The sequence below is a fragment of the Lutjanus erythropterus genome, chromosome 16 (assembly GCF_056507025.1).
Source record: "Lutjanus erythropterus isolate fLutEry1 chromosome 16, fLutEry1.hap2, whole genome shotgun sequence".
Taxonomy (NCBI): Eukaryota; Metazoa; Chordata; class Actinopteri; order Lutjaniformes; family Lutjanidae; genus Lutjanus; species Lutjanus erythropterus.
Genome location: NC_139332.1, coordinates 29,532,156 through 29,552,500, shown reverse-complemented (window position 1 = coordinate 29,552,500; position 20,345 = coordinate 29,532,156). Strand labels below are relative to the sequence as shown.

The following is a 20,345-nucleotide window of genomic DNA, read 5'->3' as shown; positions in this document are numbered from 1 at the left end:
TTGATTAGTAAAACAACATTGTAACATGCTCAGGTTGTTTGATGTGAGTTCTGTGCCGCCTTATAAATGCCTCTGAAGTCTAACTCCTCTTCTCACGTACGGCGAGTGCAGCTGCTTTGATGTTGGACGAGTGTGTTTTTGACCAGATGAGCCCAGAAGAACAGATTCTAATCTCAAGTGGAGTCGCTGGTCCAGTAAAACTTAAAAAAAATCTGTCGGTGTAGTAACTTTGATGTCACTGAACCAACACGAGTGACTCAATAAACTGGACAAAGAACAAACAGGACACTAATAAAGGCTTTTATTAAAGGAATGGGTCGGCTACAGTTCCACTTTACTGCAAAGTTTTCGCACTCCAGAAAGTCTTCACATCATGAACTGACCAAAAGATTCTCATTTTATAAAAGAGGAATGTGAGATTGACAGTTTGCTGGTCTTTGTTTCTTTTTCAGCAGTTATTTCTTAAAGGAACAGTTCAGCCCAAAATCAAACATTTGCATTTTTCCTCTTACCTGTAGTGCTGATATTTGTGCTCAAACTCAACATAAACTTGCAGACTAACACACATATTAACTTATTTATGTCATGATACTGTTTCAGTGTCAAACTAAGAGCCGGTGGATTTAACGGCATCTAACTACAAAAGGTTTACAACCTCTTTGACCGCTACAGCAAAATCTGCAGTGCAGCAATCACAGTGTTATTTCTCAGTTTCTGATCAATATGGATGAAGCTCCTCAGGTTTGAACCATATTGAGTTTGTTATTATTTTTCTGCCACAAAGGCTCAAATTTCCATGAGCTGGAATGAAATAGAAACATGAAACTAGGGCCAATAACTGGAAATGGTGTATATACAAATATATAGGCACACCATTTAGTATATATACACCATATATGTATATGTGTCTATATATATATATATATATATATATATATAGACACACACATATATATATATATATATATATATATATATATATATATATATATATATATATATATATATATATGTATGTATGTATGTATGTATGTATGTATATATACATATATATATATATATATATATATATATATATATATATATATATATATATACGAGCCCAACTGGCTACATGGTGGTGCTTTCATGCAATGCAAATAAGTAAATAAATTAATAACATGACTAATATGACTATGATAAGACAATATATCGTTGCAAGGAGCAGAGCTTTGCAGTCAGTTGGCCGTAACAAATTAACGATTTGTCCAATCATCATAAAACTTGGTAGACACCTTCAGGACATGACTGGCAGCGGATCTAAGAAGACATTTATAGCCCTAACAAATGTCACAAATGTGTATCTGAAACCCCCCCTGGCATTTCACTAGTTTTGGTGTGCATGCTCAGGGAGGGGCAGGTGGTGCTATATTGTTTGTTAAAAGTGGGCGTGGCCCGTCACATATTTGCTCACAACTCAAGATGTCTTCGAGAAATCCTGAAGAAACTCCCTGGAGACATTCAGCCCCAATTCCTGAACATACGCACCAAGTTTTGTTTAAATCCATTGGAGTGGGAGCAAACAGCGCCATTTTGAGTGTGTAATTATTGAAATGACACAGGCTTTGTGATGATGAAAGAACAACTGAAGTGACTTTGGTCGGTTTTGTGAATCCTGAAACTGCTTGAGTGCAAAAGGGCTTGAACTTTGCAACTGCAGCTTGTGGCTGAACATTAAATTATTTTCATATCATAATCTGCTAATGAACTCTGGAGACAAAAACATTTCTTTTCAGAGATGCTCTTTGTGCAGATGGATCAGTCGGGTTATACCTGTCAGGCAGTTTGTGCGTCCTGCATGCCTTATTGAGGCGATATTAAATTGAGCTTTGATGTTGCAGCCGCCCCAATTATAAACCCAGGCTTTGTCTTGTCATTCTGTTTTATGTGTCAGTGTTCAAACACTGAATCAGGGCATCATCAGGTCAGACTAGAGAAGAGACTGTAAAACTTTTCCAGTTGAAATTCTCTTGTAGAGTTTCTGGACTATTTTTGCAGCGCTCGTTGTGGTGTAGCGGAAATTTGAAGCATATGGGTACATACAGGAATAGATCATTATGCATTTTGAGTTTCGGAAACGGTAACAGCAGCGTCAGGAAAAAAAAAAGTAACATGCAGCCCAAGAGCAGGAAATAAGCAGACAGGTTGGCAGCTGCTTTTGATGCGGTGATTTATTTGGCGAGAGGAGGATTAAAGCAGTCGGATCGTGCTCGATCCTGTCTGATATTTTCTGGTGTTATCTCTCATGTAGAGGTATTTTTTAGAGGTTGAAGACATGCTGATGAAGGCAGAAGACGAAAAAGATCTGTGTTTTTTTCCTCTTCCCTTGTGCTGCTGGGGAAAAAAAAAAGAAACTGAACTAAAAGAAAATGTGATGGATTTGGGTGTGTGGAGCTCGGTGTTATGCACAGACTCCCACAACGTGTTATATAACTTTTTGCACTGTTTGTGTGTGGCCACCTTTCAGTCCCAGGATGAGATAGAAGAGGAGCGGGAGAGGGTGAACGCGTCCATACTGACCCTGGAGGAGGAGCTGGAGAGCTGCAGGGATCAGGGGGAGCAGTGGAAGACGCAGCTGGAAGCCACCACACAAGAGTCAGTGTCTATAAGTCACGTGTTTGTGTAATTAAATATGTTGGCTTTGTGCAGATATGACACCATCTCCTACTTCATAAAAACACATATATTTTTCTATATCTAACTTTAAAGGATTAAAAAAACTCTGTATAAGCATGAAGTAACATTCAAAGACCCTGAATATGTGGAAAAATCAATGTTTCTTTTAAAGACCTCAGACAGAGGCTCATATTTCTGAGCCTGTATGCTGAACTAAAGTGATTATAGCATCACTTTGGATCCATAACAAGACAAACAAACATCAGCAGCAGCAGCATCAAGGCTACTGTATCTCTGGAAACAGGCTCATATTCACAGCTACTCTTCATTGTTCTTAGCTGACAGTTGTAACACACTCCTACACAAGAACATCGCATTCACAAAAGAAAAAAAAACAAAATTAGACATTTTATCGCGCAGGTATTGGTTACGATGTTGTAATTACAAGAAAAAAATCATGATTACAAGAAAGATGATTTGGAGGTTCTTGTATATTAGAATATCATAAAATATCTCATAATAAAGACAAAATAACTTGTAATTATGAGAAAATATCTTGTGACTATGAGAAAATATCTTTTAATCATGAGAAAATATCTCATAATAATGCGATCAGGATCTTGTGATTATGAGAAAAGTCTAGCTATTCTAATTATCAATCGTCACTAATTTAGGCAACAGTCTCAGACAGCGGGCAGCGATGGCGCAATCGCATTTAATCTGCTTTTATTTCTTTCTCTGTATGAGATTTTATTCTACTAATTACAAAATCCTGATCTCATAATTAAGGTCTCTTCTGTTGTAATTATGAGATAGAAACTCATATTTGACCGTTCAAATCCACCGCTTGTTTTGTACTTTGATATACTGTGTGCCAGGCTCGTTTTTGTTGAAAGGAAAACCACATTTTAAAGAAGATTAAAAGATGTTTCTTAGAGACGTACGGCATATAGAGAAAGCAACTATATACTGTACTTAAGCTGCAACCTTAAGCTCTGTAAAACCAGTGTGCCTGGATGTATTGAAGATGCTGTTTTGTTTTGTTTTTTGTGGTTCAGTCCTGCAATATCACATTTCTGCTATTAGAGTTATTTTTTAATGCATGCACTCTTTCGCCTGACTTTTCATTTGGCAGGAGCGGGAAGCACGTCGGCAGGCGAATGTGAGAGAGAAAATCGATCTCACTGTGTTTGGTTTGAGTAGCCCTAGTTTCCAGTCAGCAGATGTGAACTTGAGATACTGAAGAGCTCACAGATCAGAGTGGATTTTGTATCTGATGACGTCTTGATCATCAGATCGGTGAAATCTGTCACTAACAGAAATCCACTCGTAATCAACCCAATCATGTCAACGCTTCAGACGAATCAACGCTCAGATTTACCTAATTGATCATTGTTTTATGTTTTTTTTTCCAATCATCCAATCTAAACAATGCATTTCCTGATTTAATTGCTTTTAAACACAATTGATTTTCATTAAATAAGTAAGTGAGCGATCTAAATTAAAGGTACAAGTGATTTTAGATCAGTAGTTTTACTCACTTGTGCTCTGTTTGTTGTTTGTCACTGCTATCTTTGGTGTGTGCTTATGGTCTTGCAGTGTGTGTGTAAATAGTTTATAGAGCCCTCGTTATCACTGTGTGTTCTTCAACATCTACTCCGTCCCTGCAGGCTGCTGAAATCCCGTTTGGAGAAGGAGGAATTTGAGAACGAGCTCAAGGATCTGCAGGATTCGCTGCTCGCCATGAAGAAACAAATGCCCGCGTCTGAAGATAACCGTTCTTTAGCAGAGGTAATTCACATGTCAGTCACAAGGCAGATTATGCTCGCTGTGTGGGTGAAACGCAGGAGCTCATCGCCTCTGTTTTACTGTATATATATTCTTTTGAATCTGTCAGAACAGTTGGGTTTTCTTCTGTACATGCAGCTCCAGTGACTTCATTCATTTCTCCTCACATGCCCCGTACTCGTATCAACCGCATTGTTATGCGCCCTGGCACATTCCTCTTCCTCACACACACACACACACATTATTCATCTCTGATTGCTTATCCCCCAGGAGCTGAAGCGTTGCCATGATGATCTGAAGCGGGCTCGCACCGATCTGGACAAACAAAAGGGCGAGCTGGACGAGAAGAGGGAGGCACTCGAAGCCCTGGAGAAGGCGAGCGGAGAGAAAGAGGCCGAGCTCCGGTCTGAGATCAGCAGGCTGAAGGAGCAGTCGCAGAAAGACAAGGCCGAGCTGGAAAAGGCGCTCGAGAAGGCGAAGGAGGTGAAGCATCTGTAAAAAACAAGTAGTAAAAAACAAAAAAAGAAAAAAAAATCTAGCGTTTATTTTCAAAACAGTTCAGAACTTATAAAGATGAGTTCCTCTAACTTGAAGTCTTGTGCCTCGAAATGATGAGTTGAATGAATTGCATTGTGCTATGTTCAGTCAGCTCTATAATTTGAAACTTCCCAGCATGCACCGAGAGTTAAAACTCTTCTGAGACCCTTTTTGAGGAAAACATATAAGAAAATATTGCATATTATACCTTTAAAGGAAAGTTCAGGTGTTTATAATACTGTATGCACAGTCAGTAAGTTCTCTCTTTTGATCCTCTTCCTCTCTACAGTCACCTTCAGGAAAGACCGTGGTCGACCACAGCGCCAACCTGGAGCTCCAGGAAGCAAACACTCGCCTCAGAGAGAGACTGGCCCGCATGGTACTACTGCACACAAAACACACACACAGCTGTACACACACACACACACATGCAAAATAATGTAAACAGACATACTGTACAAGAACAAAAGGAATGCTCTCCCACACAGACTCTATTTTCAACCGAGAGATGTGGAGTAAATTAGATCCAAAGAGAAACTCAAACATGTAAGCTCATAAAATAATCCCTGCAAGATGAATTTGCATAAGATGTGCATTGTGCTCAGTGTGTGTAGGAACAGCGACGTATTACAGCTGCTTTAAGTGCTATAATCTTGTTAGTGTTAATATGAAATGATCACGTGAGGAGCTCAGTCATATACAGATCTGTGGGTGCAAAGCCAACACAAATAAACATACGTCGTACAACAGAGTACAACAGTGAATGATGAAATATTGGAAAAATACAAGTGGGTTTTCTGCGTTTTCTTTTCTCGTTCTCCAGACGAGGCTTCACACCAGTGCAGGTCGGAGCTCGGACGCTGACGAGGCGATGGAGGCCCTGGAGGATGAAAACCGCTCCCTGAAGTCTCAGCTGGAGGAGGCCAAGAGGGGAAACACCCGCCTGAGCAAGGAGAGGGACGAGCTGACCCGACGGCTGGAGGAGAGAGACCTGGAGAGGGAGGCGCTGAGGAGAGGCAAGAGTGACCTGGAGGAGCAGAAGAGGCTGCTGGACCGAGCGCTGGAGAAGATTAATAAAGAGGTGCGTGTGTTTGTTGGGGTTAGAACCGAATGTGTAGAGATGTTCAGGTATTCACCGCCATGTTTCTCTCTTTGTCAGATGGAGGCGATGATGGGAGATTCCCGTCAGTCTGTGGCCACCCTGCAGACACAGCTGGACGACTACAGGGAGCGCTCGAGGAAAGACCTGCTAGAAGCTCAGAGAAACAGCAAGGACAGGCTGGCTGAGCTGCAGAGGACTCAGAGCAACCTGAAGGCCCAGCAGGACGAGGTGAGGACACGTGGGCTGAAAAATAGAAAAGATGGTGAAGGAAGGGAAACTGCCTGTGCTGGACAAAACCAAGAACCACTGAAATATTAAAAAGATTTACTATTACATGTTTTGTGAACCTCTAGATCACTCCAATGAGAAAAACTTAAAGGGCGACTCCATCTGCGTTCAAATGGAAACTCAGAAGTTAATAAAAAGCAGTGACGTAGGTTAGAGCGCCGATGCTCTCCTCTCCTTCAACCTCACCTTATGTTGTATCGTCATCATGCAGAAAACTACATCAGGTCACGTGAGAAAGGCCATTAAAAACGGGAATGTCTGGTCACCCTGTATAAGGAACACCACTGGGAAGCTGAACAACAACAACAACAACAACAAAAACCCTCAAAATAAACCAATAACGGACCAGCCTTTTACTTTTAGCCTCTTCATGTTTACTTTTAAGTATTTTAGTCCTTTTCAGGGAGGACCATGTCTGTCTAACCTGTCTCAGGACAGTCTAACCCAGCTCACGTTCCCTATTAGTGGGTGAACAATCCAACACTTGGTGAACCTGGCTTCACAATGATAGGAGGAGCCAACATCAAATGATCAAACAGCAATGCCGCTAAGGTCAGCAATAAAAGGTATTTTAGCCACTTTTAAAAAGGCCCATCTTGAAAAAGTTTGTATGCTACATTGAGAATATTTTCACCGCATTATCTTGCCGTCATACAGCCTTTTCCAGCAAGAAACCGCTGTTTTATGAGCCAAATATCACTCTCTCCAAACCAAACAAGCTCCATGGACAAAGAGACTGCATGAGAATTACTGGACTTTGTGTAAAAGTGGTCTCCTCCGTCTTGTTTTCAGGTGTCCCGTCTGAAGAAGGAGCTGCTGGCGTGCAGCGAGGAGAGAGACAGCGCCCAGTTGGAGAGAGACCTACTAAACAACCGCCTCAAACACTTAGAGGAGGAACTAGAAACAGAGAAGAGCAGCCACACTGACCGCACCCGGGAGATCAGAGGCCTGGAGGTGAGGCTGTGAGGTCAAAGGTCATGAACTGGGGAGTTTAAAGTTGGGAGGGAGTAAATCAGGGATGCAGTGTCAGCAAGTGAGTTTAAGAGTAAAAAAAAAGGTTGGGGAGTCACGCATATTAGGTTGAGGTAGCTTTGAGAAGGAAAGAAGTATAGTACAAGGTGTTAATCTGTCTTTTTACAGGACAAAATTAAGACAGTAGAGATCGAACTGGATGAGGAGCGGAGCAGCGTGGAGCTCCTCAACGACCGCATCACACGTAGCAGAGATCAGGTGCCACAGCATTTGAATACACATGCAAATAAGCGGGAGCCATTTCTACGTAATCTGATGACAGTTTAACTCACACTGACTCTTTATTCTTCACTGTGTCCTCTCAGGTGGACCAGCTTCGTGCCGAACTGATGCAGGAGCGCTCGGCGAGACACGACCTGGAAATGGACAAGAGCGCCATTGAGAGACAGGTACTGTTCAGTCGCCCGGTGCCTTTATGTGCGTATAAAATACACAAACACACAGCGCAGAGAGAGTGCAGAGTTTATTCACTCCACTGTCCCGCCCCCCCTCCCAGATGAAGGAGCTGAAGTCACGTGTGGCCGACATGGAGGGACAGACTCGGCCCTCAGCTGGGGTCACCCTGCTGGAAAACAAAATTCAAGAGCTGGAGGAGAGACTCCGCAGTGAAGAAAGGTATGACCGAACACCCCTGACAGGTCAAAAACTGGAGTCCTACTTTTTGGGGAATATTTCAATGAGTCAAAGTAACAAAAGTCAGCTCCCACATACTGTTGACACTTGGGTTGCTTTACCAAGAAATAGCATTTCAGTGAATCTACCCCAACTCATCAGGCATTTCATAAGTACTCATTCACCCATCCACAAGCTAACACCTGCTGTGTGACAAGTTAAGCCCACCCCCGAGCCTAACAGCCTCGCAGAACAGCCAATAAGGAGATAGTGTGCCGTCAGTATTTGTTGTTGTAGTACCCATTTCAGCCACAAGAGGCTGAAGTCCACCAGCACCTCCTGTGTAACATAAGACTAAAAGTATTCATGTTTTCTCTATGCTTTTATTTCTTTCTTTTGGCTAAAAATGTATTTTAACACTATCAGACTTAGAAAATGGATCACAAGATTTTTTTTGGCGCTTGCCTCTAAGGGCATCCCTCGCCTACATAGCCAATTAAAAAGAATCAGAAAAAAAAAAGTTTTGCTGTGTCCTTGTACTGTGTTAATTGTAAATGTCTCCACATAGAGAAAAGAGCAGTATCCAGGCTTCTCAGCGACGAACGGAGAGGAAACTGAAGGACCTAAACGCCACGTTAGACCAGGAGAGAAGCCAACATGTTGAGCAGAGAGATCAGGTAAATATCAAGATTTTCTGAAAGATCTTTTAAATGTTTACTGAAATTTACTTGATAAATAATTTTCTTGTGACTATCTGAAGTTTGCTGACTGTGTTTGTACTAATTTACTGCCTTGACATTAAGAATTATCATTTTACAGTGTGACCTACACCTGCTGTTTAATCTTTAGCACAGTTCAAATAGAACTACTTCTTTTACTAAAGACTAACATCACTTGTGCTCCTCTTGACCCAAACCCACCCTCACTTGGTCACCAGAACGCTCCCTGACCTCCCCGTCCCTCTCATCTTTCTGCTGCCCTTTTTTTTTTTTTTTTTATCTTGCTGCTCCCCTACAAACCCTCACACCTGTCAGATACCCCCCCGACTTTAACCCCTGCCTGTCTTGCTTCGTCCCCTTCACTCCCTCACGGCCCCTGGGAGAAGATTGCCTACAGGGCTTTCTGTCAGAGAGCCTCTCCCCAACCCTAATCTTTCTGGCAGCGCGGCCTGACACTTTCTGGCAGAAAACCCTGAAGGCAAACTTGTCCCACACGCTCCCTTGTGACCCACGTCATCACCTCTGTGACCTCCTCTGTTCCCCTCTAACCCCCTGCCTGTCCCTGTCTCCGTCCCCAGCTGTCTCTGCGTGTGAAGGCCTTGAAGCGGCAGGTGGACGAGAGCGAGGGGGAGGTGGAGCGTCTGGAGGGAGTCCGCCGGAAGGTTCTCAGGGACCTGGAGGAGCAGCAGGAGCTCCAGGAGGCGCTGCAGGCCAAAGTCACAGCACTGGAGGCTGAACTAAAGTGAGTTACTGTCCCAACTCTGTGAAATAATGTTGATTTGAGATGGGTGTTTTTTTCCATCCACAAACAGTAGAATTTTACTGTTCCACGTACAAAGTAAGACCACGTTCTTAAAGGTATAGTTCATATTTTTTTAAGTGGGGTTGTATGAGGCACTTATGGACTGTTCCATACACAGAGCTGGCCTGGCTCGACACAGTTTGACTCAGTCCATCAGCCCAGCACTGCAGGGGTTTGTATTTCCATTACAACAGGGCTACCTGCTTGAAGGTTTGTCTTTTACCTGAAGACAAGTCGAGCAGCCATAATGTGGTGGATAAACCATTCATATGTGTGTCTGGGATGAAGACTGATTCCTTAAATTCTTAATACTGCAAGTCCTGGGTTGTTTTGTTATTTAAAGGCTTTTATTATGAAGTATCACAATCAGGAAATGTTTTCATCCAGCGGTTTCATCAGCAGTAACTTAACGCAACTCCAACAGCTGAAAGCAAATATGAAACAGTAAAATAATGCAGATACCTGAAAGTACAAACAGCGACAGAGGAGAGAAACTACATTTCAAAATATAAAGATTCTGTTGGAAGCTACAAAACTACTGAGAGCTGAACATAAAGAGACTTTAAGAAACATCTTTCTCTCTGCTGTCCTGCCACACATGAGCTGAGTATCACAACACTGGTTTGTTGGAGGGGGAGAAAGGAGGGTCGTCACAGGATGGCCACGACTGGCGAGACGTCACCGCATCCCGCTTGTCAGAGGGCCAGCCTCACTTTGGCCCCGCTCCAGAGCAGGTCCATCTTGGGCGCGGCTTGCTGCAGCTCAGCGTGATAAAAGTGGTAATGAAAATGCAAATCAACGCAACACGGTTTGACTCGGCGCGCCCAAACTCGCCAGTGAAAAAGCCCCTCTGTGACCTCTGGAGCTCTGTGATAATGAATCATCATGATTCTTTTAAGGAGGGATGAGTGTGTATGAGCCTGCTGGGTTGTTAAAATAAAAAAATAAAAAAAGAAAGAAAAAGATAAAATAGACAAAGTAATGCAACGACAGGAAGAACAAAACAAACAAAGCAACAAATAGCAAGTCAGACTGGCAGAGCAATAACAATAGCAGCAAAAGAACAAGGAGAACAATGGGCAACAGAGAGTAGCTGACAGACAAGTTTTTTTTTATATGTTTGCATGTATCAGTGAGAATGTCCAAAATAGAGTTCTTGAAAACCGATCTGGGAATAAAATGAAATGGAGTACATTTTTTAGCTTCCCGAACTGGTCCTCATGCTGCTTCTCCTAACTTTGGGCGTGCCAATCGCCATCTTTATGCACTGACTCTGGATCAGTACCTCAAACAGTCCCACTTCAAAACATCCAAACTCTCCCTTTAACTGTCAGTGTTTGACAAGAAGTAACCATGTGTCTTCTTTACACTAGGTGGCACTCTGTAGTAACTAGCCGGACACGTCTGTGTTCACTGTGCTGTGTTGAATGAAAGTAGAAGAGTTGAGTCAATGATTTTTTGGTGTTTTTTTTTTTTCTTCTTTCTCCCAGGCGGAAGTCACAGCACACACACCGTGCAGCTCTGGGCTCCTCCGCTTTGAGCTCTGAGGACGAGGACGGTTTCTATGACACCAACATCACCTCCATCCTGAACGAGAGCCACCTACAGACCAGCAACTGCTGAAGGAGGATGACGGCATGAATAGAGAAAGAGAGAACCTATAAAAAGATTTTTTTTCTTTTTATTGTCTCTCTTTCTCCTCCAGTGCAAACACTTTTGTCAGATTTTGTCAGAAGGAGGTACTCAGGGCATCAAGGACTCGCTTGTGTGAAGAACTCGGTTGCCATGCACTGCACATTTGCCTTGCAGTTGTTCTTGGGTTTATTTTTAGCGCAGCGGTCCAACAGAGACAGGTCGTCAGGATAATTAGATTGCATTTTTGGAGCTTTCAGCTGTGATGATGATCGCTTCAGTACTGTCATGTTTTATCTGTCTGTGATCCTCTGTATCTCTGTTACACTGAAAGAAAACAAACAGTTACATTTAGAAATGCTGAGGTTTTTCTTCACCTTCTTCGACTTGAATCGTGTCTTTAAAAAAAGGCTCTTTGCTGTGTTCTTTGTATCGACTGTAGTTACTGTGGTAGCGCAATACTGTGGCATGGTTTATGATCAGAGGTCATATACAGTAGACTTGAAAATTCAAACCACTTTTTAAACCAAAAAATTACTTTTTCTGACTGTTCCAGTTTTATCTTTTGAAGCCCATTTCAGCGAATGTGATGAAAAAAAAGAAGATCCTGTAAGTCATTTTAATGAGAAACCATGTTAAAATAATGAGCAATTTAATTATTTTGAGATAACACCTCATTATTTTGAGATAACAGCTCATTATTTTGACATACTAACTCAATATTTTGAGAAATATTCTCATTATTTTTAAATAACTCATTATTTTGAGAAAGTTTATCATTATATTGACTTACAGGATATTTTTCTTTTATCACATTAGTGGAAATCTTCTATTTGTATATCTGTTTCTTTACGCATGATAAGTTACTTCTGTCAGTGTTGTTTGCAGCTCCAAGTGTTTCTTTGTGTATTGAAAGTGATGTTTTGTTTTGTTTTTTGTTTTTTTTTTACCTTTGAATGTGACAATGATGGGCCATTTAAACTGAGCCTATATTTTTACACTGTATTAGCTGTATTACTGAAGAAGACAATCAAATATACGTACAGTAGCACTGTGTGTCCTCAGAGATTAATCCTCTCCCTATAATTTTTTTTCTACTTTAACCACCATATTTCTGATGTGGTTTAATATATTGCTACATATTAAGCTTGATTCATGTGCATGTTTTCACTCAGATGCCTTAATAATTAACTTTATTTTCACTTTATATTGTCTCTGCATGTGTTCTGTTTATATGCTGCTGCTGTAATGATTTAAATCGTATTTCTTATGCTTGCCTGTGCTTGAATCTCCTGTACATTCCTACTGAAAGAATCATGAGCTCTGCAAGCGTTTCACATTTCTCTTTGTTGCACCCGGCTATTATGAATGTTGATTATAATCTCCCGATGACATTTTGAAGGTGTCATTACATTTGAATCGTGTCACTTTTAACATTTTCATTTGGGCAATTACAAGCAAAAGGATGCTGTTAAATGAATATGAATATGTTTATTAAGCTGCTGGTAACATTTGAAATGTGGTGCAGAGCTTTGTATGTTTTCCCCAAATTTTTTGACAGATATTTTAAGTAACTTTGGACCGTGTATACAATAAAAAGAGGTATATTATAGTTTTTCTCACTTCTTTGATCTCTTAATTGTTGATACTGTACAATATACATTTTTTAACATTTTTTGGACATGTTATGCATTTATTATAGACAATAGAGACACAAAGTGGAAATAAAGCAGAGAAATACAATGAAATCTGTCCTAAACCAATGGTTATGTGACCATCTGAACATTGGGACAGTCTTTATCTTATTGTGATCATTCTTTTTGTTCACACTGGTCACCGAAAAATCCCTTCCTTCAATTTAAGGGGAGTGAAAATCTCCAGTATCTGGGAGTAACAGATTACATGTAATGAGATTACCCAGTTAGGATACAAGAAAAGGTAACTGTATTCCACAGTAGTTACAGAAAAAATATATATATAATCGGATTACAGATACATTAGGAAAAATGGAGATCAATGGCAGGATTCAAATTTTAAAATACTTTTTCAAAATAAATAATTATATACTACCATGCACGGGGTGGACACATTACAACACAACATAATGAGTCTCATAACACCACTCAACTTCAACATTATGACCACTAACGTTAGCTACACGGAATAACTGCTAATGTTAGCCTCACAGGCCAATCGCTCACATTAGCTAGCTACACTAGCTAAAATTTAGTGTACTAGCTAACCTGTCAATACCATGACAACTGAAAGTATATGTTTATATGTGTATGTTTATATTTTCTATTTGTCTTTTTATTTCCACATTTATTTAGTCTCTTATTTATTCTTGTTTATTTTGCCACATTTACTCTTTATTCTTCTACAGATCCTCCTCACCATCCTCTAAATGCACAATTTGATATGACTTTCAATTGTCAATTTAATATTGAAACTGTGACACCCATAGGGGGCACCCATTACATACATTTCTATATTGTATACATTAGGTTTATTAGTGACATCACTATTAGGTTATATGAGCCTTAATAGAGTGGTGTGAATCTTAAAGATGACTGTTTTTTTCCCTGTGATATTTTATGAGACCACACTCCTGCAGGTTAAGGTGACCTGCAGAGCTGTTCACTCAGATCATTCAGTAATCACGCAGGGCGGTGGATGTCGGAAACCTCTTTGAATTCAAACCCATTAAGGACGGTAGCCCACATGAACCATCTTATCCCAGGGGTGCGGCCGTTACATCACACCGTCCTGCTGCCTACGTGTCCCTGAGGGAGGTGTGCCAGGCAGTAACAGGCCTGAACCCAGTGCGAATGAATTCACCTCCTGTTCCCAGTTCACTCAATTAAACCTGTAACACTTCCACATGTCCGAACAGACCGAAGACTTAAATACCCCACCAATACAATCCATGCATGTATGAATATAAGAATAAAAAAAAATGCTCAGAAAATTAATCCAGATATTTGTGTCAAATGCACTGCAGACAAAGACACCTTATTTCACTGTTTATGTGTTTATGTTTATTATATTTGTCCTAAACTTTGTATTATTAATTTGCATCCAGAGGATTGTACACTAAACAGCAGAGAGGGAAAAATACGACTGATTTATGTTCAGCGCAGGCAAGACGCTTGATTTCTCTTTGTTAAAACACCCTTCAGTTGGTCGCTGGCTTAAGGAACTGTCTGCATGAAATCCTTGAAAAGCAAAGAAATCCACCAAATTTCCTGAAGTTTGGGTTTGCCTTTATTACATTCTTGGAGAAATTGTGAAATGGGGGAAGCTTCTCTTCGTTTACCATCTGTGGCTGTGCTGTTATCCTGCCTTTTAGTTATTTATTATTTAATTAATTAATTTTTTCCTTTTGTGGGGGGGGCTTTTACATACAGATTGACATGAACTGTCAGCATGAAGCGCTAATTCATGATCTCTGGATAGTCTTATAAAAGGAGCTTCAAAGGAAACAAGAGGTTTTGGCTCGTTTCCTTGATTTTCTTGTTCCAGTGGCTCCGGGTGCTGCAGGCTGCATGATGTGAGGGAAACACAGCAGGCTTTTTTATTTTTTTTTTTAAACATATAGGGTTTATTAACATCAGTGGTGGGAAGAGAACTGAAAATCTGCACTCAAGTACAAGAACTGTTACTCAATTACAAGTAGAAGTACTGGTGTTAGAAATATACTTAAGTAAAAGTACAAAGTATTTGTTGCAAAAACTACTCAGAATATTAGTTACTTTTAACTGTTGATGTCACAGTCAACTCTCCAAGGTAAGGCTGCAAATTCTGTTTCCCTCTATCAATAGTTGAAAACACTAATAATCAATTAATTAATCAATTGATTAATCATTAGCATCTTTACTCCAAACCAGTGCTGCCGCAGCATTTTGTTTTGTTTTTCGTTTTTGTGCCCTTGTTTTGATTGGCCATTCGTGATCAGATCACCTGATTGGCTACTAAAATCAAGAATGAAAGATGAAAGGTTTGGATATTAATTCAAATTGTACTCAGTATTCGACTATGATTTTAAAAGTAACTTAGTAGATTACATCTCATAATGCATACTTAAATATGAGCAAAAGTACAGACTTGAAAATCTACTCATAAAAGTACAAGAACCCTCAAAAATCTACTTAATTACAGTAATCTGAGTATTTGTAATTAGTTACTTCCACCCCTGATTAACAGTGTTGGATGTTAGAAAAGTCACGGTCAAGAATTTTCACTTGTAGAGGTGACGGCAGCTTGTTTGCAAATGTTGCATCTGGATGTTGGATTTCAAAGGCGCCGTGATGACAGCGGACCTGACACGTACTTTGCATTTACAACAGAAACCAGTTCAGAATATCAATAAACCTGAGGCGAGTTCACACACCTTTACAGGGGATACAGAGAATACGAGATCAAGGCCCGCGACTGTCCTGCTGGTCTGCGTTTGCTGCAGGTTTCACAGCTCTTCCTCTGACCCACTGCTGACCAGTTCAACCGGCCTGCCGGTTCACTGTCAAAGAGAATTTCATAGATTGTCAGGAGGCGTGGGAACATTTGTGTTGTACACGTTGGTGAATAGATTAAACTCTTCATCTGCTCTGACATAGTAAATAAATGTTGGCACGTCTGGCTAACCAATGCTAGCTTAGTGCATGTGAACATGGCTCCATGTTGAGGATCTACAGTGAAGATTCAGGCTAAAAACAAGGTGTAAATGTCAGGCACCTGGACACAGGAAGTGACATTGTACTCCTGCCTGCTGTGCCCAAAACACATGACAATTCAGAGCCTTCTGGACCGATCAGCGTCCTGTGACGGGGTTGCGGCGAGGATGCATGAGGGCCCATTCCATTTCCATTTCATTTCATTAACTTACGCTGATGTCATTTTAATACATAAATGAATGATAAATAAATACAGTTTTGTAATGGAAAAGGCTGTTCTCACTATTATTATTACTATTTATTTAACTTATGCTTCTGTAATTTTTTCATAGACTGCTTTTAAAATCTGTTTCTCTGTCTCTTATTTGCTCTTTTTTTGTGACATCTGGTCTCTAAAGATGCTATATAAATAAAACATTATTATTATTAATAAAACTGAACGCACCTGTAGCCTAGAAAGTGAAAACTGCATCTTTAGTGTTACTTTTCATCTGATTGTATGGCAGAATAATCCTTGTAGACTTTTCGGTGGCTCGTTATCTTCAGTTGTTAGTACTAACTATTCAAATTACTGGGATTGCAGCCTCGAGCAGCCTCAAAGTCAAGGCACACAAAACAAACTGACACAGAGAAGAGTGTGTTCTTATTGCTCTCTGGCTGGCTTCCACCCCTCAGAGACACAGAGTCTGTAATCCGTATTTGGTTTATTGTAATTACTGAGGACATCAAGCTGTAATCATGACTCCGCCTCACAGCCTCCTTTCTCCTTAGCTCACCTCCTCTTCTGTCCACACAGGGTTAGGACTTTCTTTTTATCCTTCCTGTCTTAAAAAAAACCCCACTACAATGTTGAGTGACATACTGCTTCAAAATGTCTTTAATGCCGTGTCCTTAAATTTCCATCAATCAGAATGATGATGTGTCTAATTAGATACAAATGTGTAGTTTGAGTGCAGGCAATCAATCATGAAGCTTTCCTGTACCACATAATTTGTAGCAATAAAAGCATTATTGGTATGAAAACAGGCCAACATTTATGATGCGTGAGAAAGCAAGCAGTGGCTTTCACGAACTGGGTGATCGGCATTGTTCACACTGCCGGTTGTGAAATACAGTGACAATGCTGTCATGTTATTCTACACCAGCAATGATCTCACATATAAACAAATAAGCTATAAATAGATCAGTGATGAACTTAACAACCACTTCAATTTCATCACTAATGTCTGAAATGTTGAGCAACATCTTTAATCTTAAGATATGAAGAATTTTGTACGAAAGAACCGAATCACAACTAAATTTAGGAATCCTGTCATACATTACTTCATCCTGTCTTATCTCAGGTTAGGAAAGACTAAATACTCTTAATACTCTGTTGCAACCGACTAATACGTTGCAACCAACACTACATTGTCATTTCAGTGAGCTAAACAACTTTGTAACAGTCGTTTTTTTTCTTTCAGTGAAAGATACAAAAAACAAAAAAGAACCCAACAACAACAATAATAACAACAACAACAAAACAATGCTGGGCACTTTACTGGGAATAATTAATAATAATTAATTGGGACATTTAAAAAAAGAGAGTGGGCTAAGATTGCTACTGTGCCTTTTCCGCCGGCATCCATTGTGTAAAAACAATAAAACAGCAGCCTTATATATTAAACAGTTAGCTAACACTACTTACCTACTGGTTGCTATCGTTAGCTAGTTAGTAAGTTAGCTACTGTTGGCTAACACTACTGTTAGCAAACCTTACTGTTTGCTATAATTAGATCTTAAATTTTAGAGAGTATATAAGATTTTTGTCTAATTACCATGGTAACCAAATGGTTAAGACAGCTACTGTTGGCTAACGCTATTGTTAGCTAACATTAGCTAGTTAGTAAATTAGCTACTATTAGCTAACACTTTAGGGAACCCCACTGTTTGCTACCATTTGCTAGCTAGTACGTTAGCTACAAAACCTAGAACAGGAGGAAAATTAAAGATTAGGACAGTTTACTTATTATTTTAAACTTAGGAGAGTTTATTGAAGATTTTCTTCTAATTAACAAGGGTACCAAACAGTTAAGACAACTGTTGTAAGTGAACACTACTGTTCTAACACCACTGTAAGAGAACTGTTTGCTACCATTAGCTAGTTAGTTAATAAGCGGCTGTTAGCAAACACTATTGTTAGCAAACAGTACTGTTAGCAATTAGGACGGCTTAACAGTTATCCTAAAATTAGGAGCGTTTATTTAACATTTTTTTCTAATGATCATGTTTACCAAACAGACAGGATATGCAAGGTAGGAAGTTTCTGTGATAAAGCCCCAGATTTACCACAACTTCATGACATTTAACCCTTTCTACAGAAACAGTTGGTTTAAAATAACAAACACACTTCATACTGTACAACATACAAAGGTGGCTACTGACCTGACAAAGGCCGAACCATTAATCTATAAAACCAGTGCATGTTTACTTTGGGCTGGGCTTTTCAAAATGAGCTCCCTTTTGATTTTGGTTCATTCTTACCAGTAGTCTTTTTACCCTGTGAATGCCTCCCACAAGACAGATGTGCTATATTTACTGTGGGTTATTGTGTTTCAGTGACATGTACAAAGTGAATTCTTTCATAAGGGTGTCAGAGAACAAATAGGTCTTAACATGATGAAAGTCGTGTCTGAAACCATGATGTAGAACATAATTACATGATGCCGAATGGAGGAAGCTGTAAAATAATACAGCAGGCTTATGTGGTTTAACTTGACTTGGGGATTATGTTCTGGTCTTTCTATGGTCTTTCTCTTTTATTTCATTTTATGCCACACCTGTCTCAAACTTTAAAAACAAGTAACAACAGGAAAATAGAGTCTCGTCACTTAGATTAAGCTAATCCTACATGTTAGAAAGCTTCTTTAGCAGTTTTTCTACTTATTATACTGATGAATATCATAAAATCAGATGAATAAAATCAATAAGTCATATACAAGTATTACATTTTCCTTAGTGTACTTCTTATTTCTTACAGGTTTGATCCATTATTCAACAAAGATCCCAATGTTCTCTCACTGTCACAGCAACATTGTCGGATGCTGAAAGTAGGACGCATCCTCTTCAGACTTCATGTCACTAAAAGTTTCAAGCCATATGCCACCAAAGGTAAATGAGTTCAGCCATACTGCAGTCCTAACAGGGAAATAAGTAAGTGGCAGCAGAGCCACCTGACATGTGACAGGACTGTTATCAAACAGGACTACATCCTATTTGCAGGTCTGACGCAGAATTAGCTGCAGCGCATGGCAGGTAAATGACAGTTACTGCAGGTTCCTGGTGCTGCAGTTTCCTGACAGAGATATTGTTGTTAAATGGGGAAGAGGTTGAATAAAAAATTGTTGCATCAAGACAGATGAGGAGAGACAGCATATGGGATCAATGTGGAAGAAGCTCAGGCAGGTGACCGAGGACAAAATGCTGCGGTTCAGCAGCACTCAGACCAAATGTCTGCCGGACGACGGCGTCATCAACTTCTCTGAGGTTAGACATGGTTTATTTCAGTCAGTATGTGTTATTGAGTAAATCATTAAGTCATTATCATCCCTATAGATCCCCAGGAAAATATTAATAATTAACATGAATGTATTAATTTTCTTCTCTGCCCTTGATTTATAATATAATTTATGACTGCCACGTGTGATGCACAGTAATATAAAGCATTTAAGGCTAGTAATTAATCTGATTACTGGACAGTAAATGACCTAAACAATACAAAAAATACATAACAAGACTAAAAAAAGATGTAAAAGATGAAATGAGATTGAAATGACGCAACAAGACAAAAGATGTGACAAGACAAAAAAGACATAACAAGACAAAAAAGATCTAAGAAGACAAAAAATATGTTACAGTGCAAAAAAGAAGTAACAAGACAAGACATAACAAGACAAAAACAACATAAAAGATAGAACAATGCAAAAAGGATGTAGACTTAACCAGGCAATAAAAGATGTAACAAGAAGAAAACTACGTAAAAGTCGTAACAAGACAAAACAGACAAAAGTAGATGAAAAGGACATAACACGATGAAAACAACATGAAAGACATAACAAGACAAAAACAGCATAAAAAACTTAACTGTGCAAAAAAAAAAGACATCACAAGACAAGAAAAACATAACAAGATGAAAACAATGCAAAAGTTGTATCAAGACAAAATAGACTTAACAAGACTAAAAAAAAAGAACAAAAAAGTAACAAGTAACAAGAAAACAACATAAAAGACTTAACCGGGCAAAAAAGACATAACAAAGACGAAAAAGATATAACAACTAAAAAAAGACATAACAAGGCAAAAAAAAAAAAAAAAGACATAACAAGAGGAAACTTTTAAATAAGTTGAAGAAGTTGAAACTTCTTTTAACACAAGTATCTGTAGTTCTACTTGAGTAAAGAGTGTGTGTACTTTTCCCACCTCTGAGTATAAATGTTTTTTCATTGTTATATATATATATATATTTAATT

At 39.5% G+C, this 20,345-nt stretch overlaps 1 protein-coding gene across 3 annotated transcripts in view; it reads left to right on the top strand.

Annotated features, from left to right (window-relative positions):
- The window catches only part of cgnb (cingulin b), a 32,086-nt gene extending 20,714 nt beyond the window's left edge, over window positions 1–11,372 (top strand). For 2 of the 3 annotated variants that reach the window (XM_084738952.1, XM_084738951.1), the window contains exons 8-21: window positions 2,507–2,634; window positions 3,791–3,811; window positions 4,326–4,446; window positions 4,714–4,926; window positions 5,270–5,359; window positions 5,804–6,061; window positions 6,140–6,310; window positions 7,163–7,324; window positions 7,511–7,600; window positions 7,708–7,791; window positions 7,899–8,017; window positions 8,583–8,691; window positions 9,312–9,475; window positions 11,026–11,372. In XM_084738952.1, coding sequence (XP_084595078.1) covers window positions 2,507–2,634; window positions 3,791–3,811; window positions 4,326–4,446; window positions 4,714–4,926; window positions 5,270–5,359; window positions 5,804–6,061; window positions 6,140–6,310; window positions 7,163–7,324; window positions 7,511–7,600; window positions 7,708–7,791; window positions 7,899–8,017; window positions 8,583–8,691; window positions 9,312–9,475; window positions 11,026–11,158 — 1,863 coding nt within the window. In that variant the 3' untranslated portion in view covers window positions 11,159–11,372. The remainder of the gene's footprint in view (window positions 1–2,506; window positions 2,635–3,790; window positions 3,812–4,325; window positions 4,447–4,713; window positions 4,927–5,269; window positions 5,360–5,803; window positions 6,062–6,139; window positions 6,311–7,162; window positions 7,325–7,510; window positions 7,601–7,707; window positions 7,792–7,898; window positions 8,018–8,582; window positions 8,692–9,311; window positions 9,476–11,025) is intronic. The other variant, XM_084738953.1, reaches the window with a different exon arrangement.
- Window positions 11,373–20,345: the final 8,973 nt, after the last annotated feature.